This window comes from Citrus sinensis, chromosome 9, assembly GCF_022201045.2.
Source record: "Citrus sinensis cultivar Valencia sweet orange chromosome 9, DVS_A1.0, whole genome shotgun sequence".
Taxonomy (NCBI): Eukaryota; Viridiplantae; Streptophyta; class Magnoliopsida; order Sapindales; family Rutaceae; genus Citrus; species Citrus sinensis.
Window position 1 is genome coordinate 20329553 of NC_068564.1, and position 10328 is coordinate 20339880.

Genomic DNA, 10328 nt, shown 5'->3' on the forward strand with positions numbered 1-10328 from the left:
CCTACTTCATAAAAAACTACATCTCGAATTATCACGATCTTCTCGTTGTTTGGATTGTAAAGCTTGTATCATTTGGAGTTGCTGTCATAGTCGATGAAGATGAACTTCTTACTTTTGTCATCCAGCTTGACTCTACTTTTGTCTGGTACATGTACATGGGCAATACTTCTGAAAACTCTTAGATGGGTGATGTCGGGCTTTCTTTCACTCCAAGTTTCTTGTGGCGTCTTGCCCCACACACTTTTTGTTAGAGAACGATTGGATAAATAGACTGCACATGAAACAGTTTCATCCTAAAATTCTTTAGGTAGCCTCCTACTCTTGAGCATGCTTCTTGGCATGTCGAGGATAGTTCTGTTCTTTATTTCTGTAACACCATTTTGTTAAGGAGGTCTTAGAACTGTCAAAGGGCGTAGAATTCCATTCGCTTCACAAAACTCTACGATTTCTTTGGAAGTGAACTCTCTACCTCGGTCCGATCTCATGGCTTTAACCTGGTATCCACTTTCTTTTTCCACTACAACTTTAAACTTCTTGAAGGCTTCAAAGACTTCTGATTTCTGCTTCAAAAAATACACCCAAGTTTTTCTTGAAAAATCATCTATGAATAAAATGAAGTAATTACTTTTACCAAGGGAGCTTGGTTTGAATGAACCGCACACATCTGTATGAATGAGCTGAGTGGCTTCTGAGATCTTGAGTTTGACTCCTTCGGAAAGTTTTTTCTGAACTGCTTGCCAAGTAAACATCCTTCACAAAGTTGATCAGGATGATTGATGTATAGTAAGCCTTTCACCATGTTCTTTTTGGATAGTAGCTCCAATCCTCCAAAGTTAGATGCCCATATCGAAAATGCCAAATTCAGGATGGATCTTTGTGACAGGCTTTGAGACATTTTGCAACATCATTTTGAATATTTAAAGGAAACATTTTATTCTTCGACATTTTCACCTTTGTAATTAGATTTCCTTTTTCATCTCCCAAGAAAAGACTACAATCTTTTAAGTGAATATCATAACATTTTTCCAAGAGTTGACCCAAACTAAGGATAATGCTTTTCATATTGGGCACATAGTAAACATTCGAAATTATTTGGTGGCTACCATCTTTTGCATGAAAAAGAATGTTACCTCTACCTTTCACTAGTACTTTTGAATCATCTCCAAAAGCGAAACTATCATTCACAGATTCATTCAGTACCACGAACATGCTTTTGTTTCCACTCATATGATTGCTAGCACTTGTGTCAAGATACCATGTATTTTCTTGACCTCCATTTGTGTCATTGCGTGCTAGTAAAAGTGTGTCATCTTCACCATATTTCTTTTCAACACAATTCATTCTCTCCTCAATTCTAGTGCTTGGAGCTCTGCATTATGAAGCATAATGCCCAAACTTTTGACAATTATAGCATAGTACTTGGGATTTTTCATACCTCGATCTTGGATTGCCTCTGCCTCGTCCTCTGGTTGAGCTTTCTCCTTTGGCATAATTGGAGTTGTTGTTGTTGAAATTCCAACCTCGGCCATGACCACGACCTCTACCTCGGACATAGTGCCTTCTCTCGTTGTCGGAGTTTTCTTTTCTTTTCTTTGGATTGACTTCTATCTTAAGAAGTTGTTCTTCGATTCCTTGCTTCTTTTTTTAGTTTTTCTTCATAGACTTGCAACCTTCCTTGAAGTTTCTCGATTGTCATATCCTCCAGATCTCTTGTTTCCTCCATTGTCACAACAATATAGTCAAACTTCGAGTCTACTAATCGAAGTATCTTTACAATGATCTTCACCTCTTTTAACTCCTCGCCATTTCTTTTTAATTCATTGGAAACGGTCACAACCCGAGTAAAGTAGTCAGAAATTGACTCCGACGCCTTCATGTGTAAGGACTCAAATTCTCCTTATAATGTTTGGAGACGAACTTTCTTAACTTGCTTCGCTTCTTTGTAGGAGGTCTCTAGTTTCTCCCATGCTTCTTTTGAAGAGGTTGTACCAGCATTCTTTTCAAAAGCATCTTCATCTAATGATTGAAAGATGGAATACTTTGCTTTATTCTCTTTTTTCTTTAAGTCTTTTAAATTCTCCTTATGCGCAGTAGTTAAAGTGACTTCATTTTCTGACACAATAAAGCCTTTCTCCACGACATCCCATACGCTATGTGCACCCAATAGAGCCTTCATTTTAATATTCCAATTGTCAAACTTACTTCCTTTTAATTGTGGAACTTGAAATGACATCATACCACTATTTTCCATAACTCATAAATTGAGTGGAAATTTTGAGATTCTGAATGCACGGATGGATCCGGTGCGTCGAAAAACCTTGGGAGGGACTCGAGTCAACTTTCAGTCAACGGTCAACATCGGTCAACGGTCAATGTCGGCTTAGTAGTCTTGGTTCGGTCCGGCTTGGTTCGGCTTGTGTTGGCCCGGTTCGGCTTGATTCGGTTCAGCTTGGTTCAACTCGGTGAGTCGACTCAGCTTCAGGACATAAAATTTTCGGCGTCAAGTGTGGGCACTTTCGGACTCCGATCGAGATGATTTTTGCGGTTCACGTTCCTCTCATCGAGATCTTCGATTTAATATGCTATATGACTATATATAGCATTGAAAATTAGCTCTCATACCACTTTGTTGGAGAATTAACAAATAAAACACTCAAAAAACACGCTATTTTATTTCTTCAACAACACTCCTCAACAACTCTTATTTTTTCACTCTATACAGCTTAGAGATTTTGTTACTTCAATTGATGCATAAACTAAAGGGGAGAGGAGGTATTTATACATGAAACAAACTAATCACAACTATTCATTTATTCAACTACTACACAAATCCTCACCATTCATTAAAACCTACCACTCACCTACTTCACCAACCACACCTACCACACCTAGCACAAATAATTCAAACCTCACCAACCATACCTACTCATGGAACCTTCCATGTGTTGGGCTTGAATTTATTCATCTTGGATCAAATTTATGATCCAACACTTGCCCACTCCATTCATAACTACAGAAGAATAGAGTTTTGCCAAGAAGGGTAGGAGAGAAATCGAATTTATAACTCTCATCTTTGTGAAGCAGATGCTCACCGAGGTCATTATCCACAGACTTGCAATGAAGGGTAAGGTCCTCACCATTTTCTAACTTATTATTTATTTTCACATCAACCTTTTTTAACAATAAAACGTTCATTGCTCATCACGGACATGCATGCAACAAGAAGAGCCAGTAAAATTGTACTTTTACAGAGAAGAGTCGTTATGCTTGTTTAATTAGTTGTGTTTTTCCTGTGTAAGAAAATTGCGTGCAAGTTGCAACTCACTTAAATAGGGTAAAGGGATGCCAAATACGTTTAGTGGTGGTTAGGATTTAATATACATATATATTACTTTGCAAGAAATTAAATTTGGTAAATTCATTATTTTTTTGGGAATCTGTGTTATATCTCGTTATGGATTTTTCCTTTGACGTACAAATATCCATTTTGATTTTAAGGATTCGAATGTTTTTATCCAATAGATGTAAACAGCTGGGTGACAAATGTAGTATATTTTATTGATAAAATCTGAAGTATTCACATTTGAAATTGAATAGAGCCTGCCAAATAAAGTGTACTTTATCTTCTGAAATATTTGACATTTGAAATTTGGTCTTAGCAACATTAAGCATGTAACTAATAATAATATTTGAAGATATTTCGAATTGAAAAATATGGAACTTAAATAGTTGTCTGTCAAGTGAAGGGTAAAAGCTCATTTAGTCCCTATATTTTAAGATTAGTGACCATTTAGTCATTGTATTTTTAAAAATGCTTCGAAACATCCCTGCCGTTAAATTATTAATGCCCCTACCGTTACGTTTTATTTCTTTTGGCTTACTTTTACAATATTACCCTTTTATAATAATTTTTTTATTTTTACATTAATAAAAAGAAAATAATTAAATTATCAACTTAACCCGAAAAAATGAAAAAAAAAATTATATTAATTTTTAGTTGTCAAAAATTGTATGCAAACTACCAAGTGTGCAAATGGTGCTTGCGAAAAAATTAATATATTTTTTTTGTATTTTTTAGGGTTAAATTGGTAATTTAAATATTTTCTTTTTATTAATGCCCAAACAAAAAAAAATTATTATAAAAGGGTAATATTGTAAAAGTAAGCCAAAAGAAATAAAAAGTAACGATAGGGGTATTAATACTTTAACGACAGGGATGTTTCGAGGCATTTTTAAAAATACAGGGACTAAATGGACACTAGTCTTAAAATACATGGACTAAATAAGCTTGTACCCGTCAAGTGAATATAATTTTTAATTTAATCCAAGAAGTTTTTAGATATCACCCGATGTAGGTTGTTATAGCCTGATGTAGGACGATAGATTAATTTTTTTTTTATTTTCTATTTTTAATTAGTCATTGAAGGTATTGTTTTAATCTTTTGTTTCTAGTTTAATTGTGAGAATAGCGAAGTTTCGTAATTGTTTAATTCAATATTTTTTTATTAATGAAAATGCAGTGAACATTGGTGGAACAATGAATTAGAACTTTTGTAGTCATGGTTTTTGATTGTGAATAATGGAGAAGACGATAAGATGGAAGAAGATTAAAAAATTGCAAAAAAAATGTAGAAAATAGAGAATTTTTTTTTAATATTGATTATTATATGGATAAAAAAGAGATTTTTTTAATAGATATTATAATAAAATAGTATATGGTAATATATATATATATATAAGGGGAACCTCAATAAATTGATAACTTCAATTAAATAACAGTTTTTGTTGGTCCCGACTTGGGTTCAATGTGGTAAATTAATAATCTGATGAATTTATAAGATAATAAAGTTTTAAAATCCTATTTTCCTACAGGATCCACTAACCCTATAAGTTAATAATAACCTAACTTGAAACTAAATCCACATGATATTGTTATGTGGCTTTTGTAAAATATGTTCTAGATGATGTTTGTTGCTTCTAAAATTGATATAGAATTGAATTTTATCTCTAACTCTTTTTGAAATGCGAAATTTCAATTTACATTATTGTTCCACAATAAGTACGATACAAGCTCTATATGACATCTTTAATATAGAAAAATAAATCTTTGTGACATCTTTAATATAGAAAAATAAATCTTTGTAATAACGTATCACTACCAATGTAAGACAGCTGACTACTATTCAAATAAAACATAATGAATACTAAATAAAGATGAATAACTACTATAAATGTGATTATCTTTCAAAAAATAAGGAACTTTTCATAAATTAATAATTTATCAATTTATTGGTATGTTAACATTTGCTACATCAATTAGTAAATTTTTTAGGTCCTAATGCTATTCATTTATCGAAATTTAACTGTATTCAACAAAATGTGCGCCCATAATTGATAAGTGATAACATGTAACGGTGTAAGATTGAATTAGAGAACGAAGGCAAAACAGTAAAAGGAGAAAAATCATTAAAAGTTAACAAATTTTTTTAACACCAGGACGGTTTTTGTTGGGTTTTAAACATGAAGGGGTTTCACTTAGATTTGTTAATAAAAAAGGCGTTTCGCTCATTTTCCCCATCAAACTGAGATATGGTCCCTTGTGACTTTTTGTCGAGTGAGCGTGTTATGTTACGTTACCATTGTTCCACTTCCACTACCCCGTTGAATCATAACCTAATAATAATAATAATATAATTTTCTCCACAAAAATGTGAGCCGAGTTCGAACCTCTTGTTTCCTACGGATTTTTTATGCCCTTGACCAAGGGAGGCTGGCACTACAATTTATTGGCTTCGTGGTCCTTGTTAATTTAAAATTTTGAGAATGAAAATTTTTTAATGAGAGTAGCTCGAAAACATTTGTTACATTTTGTTGAATACCAATTTAACACAATGTTCCTTCTTGTATGTTGTGAAAACCATATTATTTAACAAAGTTGGCTGTAGTACGCTAGTGTGCTAAACGGTACTATTCTTAGGTTGATAAAGTCACAGTTTCATATCTGCTTAGCTTGAGTACGTACTTGCACTAGTTGGCAATATTTTTGTACTGGTTGATTAGTAAAAATAATAATAATTCTCACAGAAATGACATGTAATAAAATTTATAAGTCAATGGCAATTTAAATTAGAACTTAATTTCAATCAAGCAAATTATGAAAAATAGGACAAAGACGTGAAATATTTGTAAGGGAAATTGGGGAGTGATTACATAGAGAAAAATAAGAGTGGTGTGTAAATACTTGTTTGATCTCTATATTTTAAGTATCTATTCAGTACTTATATTTTTAAAATACCTAAAAACATCATTGCAGTTAATTTTGTTACATTCTTACCTTTATTTTTTCTTTTCTTGTACAATAATACCCTTCTAATTGTATTCTTAAGAATATTAAACATCTACTTATTATATTAAGAGTATAAGTTTCAAACTGTTATTCCAAAATAGTGAACTTAAGGAAAAAAAATTGAAAATATTGACCTTCCATAAGTATCAATTTACATATGATCTTTCTTACCTAATTTTTCTTTTTCAATGAAGTTTGTACATTTACACCCAAAAAAAAAATAACAACTAAAAAATTGACATTGTAATGCTTATAAAATTGTAATGGTGTGGTAGGTATCTTATATCTTTCCCTCTTATAGAAAATATTTTCCTTCTGAAGGAAACATACTCTTATCATAACAGCTCTTAACTTCCATTCAAGCTCCATCTCCTTGCCATAAGGGGCAGCCGATAGCAGCCATGACAGGACTTATTATTTTGGAGGAGATGTCTATCTCACTATACAATAAAAAAAACAAAACTACGTAATAGTATCAGGTACAACGTCTTTGAAAACGATTTGGATTCCATACTTTGTAGAATTTTTGCTAAGCTTTGTGGGATCTATGACATGTGTCATAATTGCTTTTAATGGCTGAGATTTTTTTTCTCATTAAATGCATTTTATTAACAAGCCTCAACTGCCTGTGATTAATTCTCAACTGCCTGTGATTAATTCTAAGGCATTTTTTTAAAAATAATTATTAACTCAAACGCGTTTTATTAACTGATTATTATTATTATTATTATTATTATCTCACTTTCTTCTAAAATATCTTTTCCTTTCTCTCTTTTTCTTTTCTCACTCATTTTCTTTGACAAATTCACAATAACTCTATTCAAGCTCAAAGTTTCAACAACAATTGTCGATGTAAAGAAATAAAAACAACCTGTGGATAGATAAATAAATTTTTTGTTTCCATTTTTGGAACCGTTTCATGAGGATACTAAATTTCATATATGTGCAAGGAATATGATTTAGATTTGTCGGATTCGATTTTTATAGTGAAATCTTGATTCAGTTTTATCTTTTCTTCTCTTTTTCTCTAATATTTATTTATTTATTTTTTCGTTATTAGGAGAATTTTAACTTTTATTTCCTCCAAATAAAGTAAGGTTTTGTAATGGTCATATGTGTTCCTGAGATTGGAAAAAGAAGAAGAAACAAATTAGCTGCCCAGAATATTTTAAATAAAAAAAAAAAAAAAAAACGGAAAGAAAGAAACGTATGAAGAAGAAGGGCAAGAGTTTGATGAGATTGAGAAAGTTTAATCCAATCTTATAATAATCATTACCAGATTAAAAATTGAAGGCAATAATAGAGCGTTTTATGCTATAAAAAATGAATAAATCTAGTCATTAAAAGTAATTCTGACACGTCATAAGATCCCACAGATCTTAGCAAAAAATCAGCTAAGCATGGGATCCAAATCCTTTGAAAAGCCTTGGGGAATTACATATGGTTCGCTCGGTACGATAATAAAGACTGCAGAAAATGGCTTGTTCGGTCTTTATTACTTGCTTTTGCTCTTCTTTGAAGAATGATTCTAAAAATTAAACATTTTAATATTTTGAACATATTTGTTACGAATTAATAACAACATTGCACGATTCCATATATATTTCCAAAAAATAAAATAAAAGTATGTTCTAACAAAGATCTTATCCACTAATTATCACAGAGTTTTTATTTCATAAAAAAATAAACATACAAGGAGGATAATTCATTTCTTACGATACTGATAACAAGTTTCTTGAGCATCAGGAGTATCAGGCTCCAAACATGGACCAGAATGTGTTATCCTCCAATTACAATTAAGGCAATTATATCTGACCCCAGCATATACGTCAAACCAACGAACTTGCCCACTCCATGCAAAACTACAGTAGTACAGAGTTTTGTCAAAAACGTTAGTACAAAAACTGAATTTATAGTTCTCATCTTTATGGAGGAAATGTTCACCAAGGTCATTATCCCCAGAATTGCAATGAAGGGTAAGATCCTCTCCATTTTCTAGCTGATTGGTTATTTGCACATGGACTTTTTCAGAAAGAAAACAAGCATTGCTCATCGCGGACATGCATGCAGCAAGAAGAGCTAGTAACAATAGAGTTTTGGCAAGAGAAGTCATTTTTCTTTTTTGATTAGTGGTGTTGATTCTATGCGTAAGAATTTTGCTTGCAACTCTCACTTTAAATAGCGTACAGGTATACCAAATATAACATACTAAAAAATGTGAGATTGTGCTTAGGATTCTATACATAGATTATAGTTTGCAACAAAAACTGGGTAAATTCATTATATTTCGGATCTGTATTGTATCTCATTCTGGATTTTTCCTTTCGCACTACAAATATCCATTTTGGTTTTATGGGTTGGTATGTTTATATCCAATGGATTTAATCAGCCGGGTGCCAAATGTCGTATATCTTTTTAGATAAAATCTGAAATATTGACATTTGAAATTGAACAGAGCCCGCCAAATAAAGCATGCATATCTTCCATAGACTAAGGTCTTCTTTGCTTTTTTCCTTGTTTTCCTTTCCATTTTGATGAATAGGAGAATCAAAATAAAAATGCCAAAAATAATTAATTATAACGTTATAATCGAAATTATATAAAAATATATATACTACTATGAATTCACCAAAATAATTAATAAATATCCTTCATCGTACTATTCTGGAGCATTGCTAATTCAATCCTTATGATTTAAATCATAATTTCAATATATATATATATATATATATAATCCACCAAAGAAGGTGGGGGGTTAGGCTAGACCCTACCTATAAATAAATCAATCAATGAAAGAACGTAAAGAAGGGGACATAAACCAAACCTCCCAGGAGAAGTAAATAATTTAGTAATCAAATAAAATCAATACAAATCAAGGTGATTAGTGCCGAATGTATGGAATTCCAAGAGTATCCAAATGAAGAATGCCTGATAAACCGGATGGAAGATCACTAGAATTGAAAAATCGTTGACAAGTCTGATGGGTACAAGCCCAATTAGCCATAAAGTCAGCAACAGATGTAGCTTCTAGAAAAACATGTCTAATACTAATGGATGACCTAGAAGCCAATGCCTGAACACGCCCAAGGATGTAAGTAAAATCCCATCGCACGAAACTACTTGAAATGGCCCAAGAAACTACAGTGGCTGAATCAGATTCTACCTCGAGATTAGAAAAACCAAGCTGAGCAAGAAGATCTAAACCTTCTAACAAAGCCATTAATTTAGCAAAAAGAATAGATTGGTGCCCCAAAAAGGAACCAAAAGCAGCTAATATCACGCCTTTATGATCTCGCAAAATACCACCAGTAGCAGCCATGCCTGGGTTTCCCCTAGAACAACCATCCACACTCAATTTCACCACCCCCTGTGGCGGTTTCATCCAAGAAACCAATTGAGGTGGTCTAAGGGAAGGCATGATAATCCTCGATCCCTCCCCAATATGAGTGTCCAAAATGCCCCTCAATTGAGATGTCTTGAAACCAAATGCGTCACTGACTAGCCTAATATCCAAAAGTACTCTAAAAATAACAGCGTTCACATTAAAGGCAACTGAATCGTACCTGAGAGTGTTTCGAGCCTTCCAAACATGCCATAGAATGAAACATGGAAGAATGACTCGAATATGTTTTTAAGAATGGCAACACCATCGCCAGTGACTAAGCAAAGCATGAGGAGACAAAAAAGGGAGATACAAACAACCAATCATTGAGTAAAACCGTCACCAAACTTGTTGAACCACTGTGCAATCAAAAAATAAGTGTCTGACAGTCTCAACATCCCGATTACAAAGACACCGAGAACCCATGTGAAAATCCCTAAAGCACAAAGCATCATTCGTGGCCAAGAAACCATTCAATAAATGCCATAAGAAAAAAGAAACCTGCGAAGGAATATGTCGTTGCCAAATTAATGAAAACCCTCATTTTGGCTACGGGACCACTTAGGGTACGTGACTTGTTATCCGACAGTGCAGACCAGA

General features: G+C 32.9%; 1 protein-coding gene across 1 annotated transcript; it reads right to left on the reverse strand.

Annotated features, from left to right (window-relative positions):
- Window positions 1–8051: 8051 nt before the first annotated feature.
- LOC112499338 (S-protein homolog 3) lies at window positions 8052–8459 on the reverse strand. The gene has a single exon (XM_025102339.2). The coding sequence runs from the start codon at window positions 8457–8459 to the stop codon at window positions 8052–8054; it is 408 nt and encodes a 135-aa protein (XP_024958107.2).
- Between the last annotated feature and the right edge of the window lie 1869 nt (window positions 8460–10328).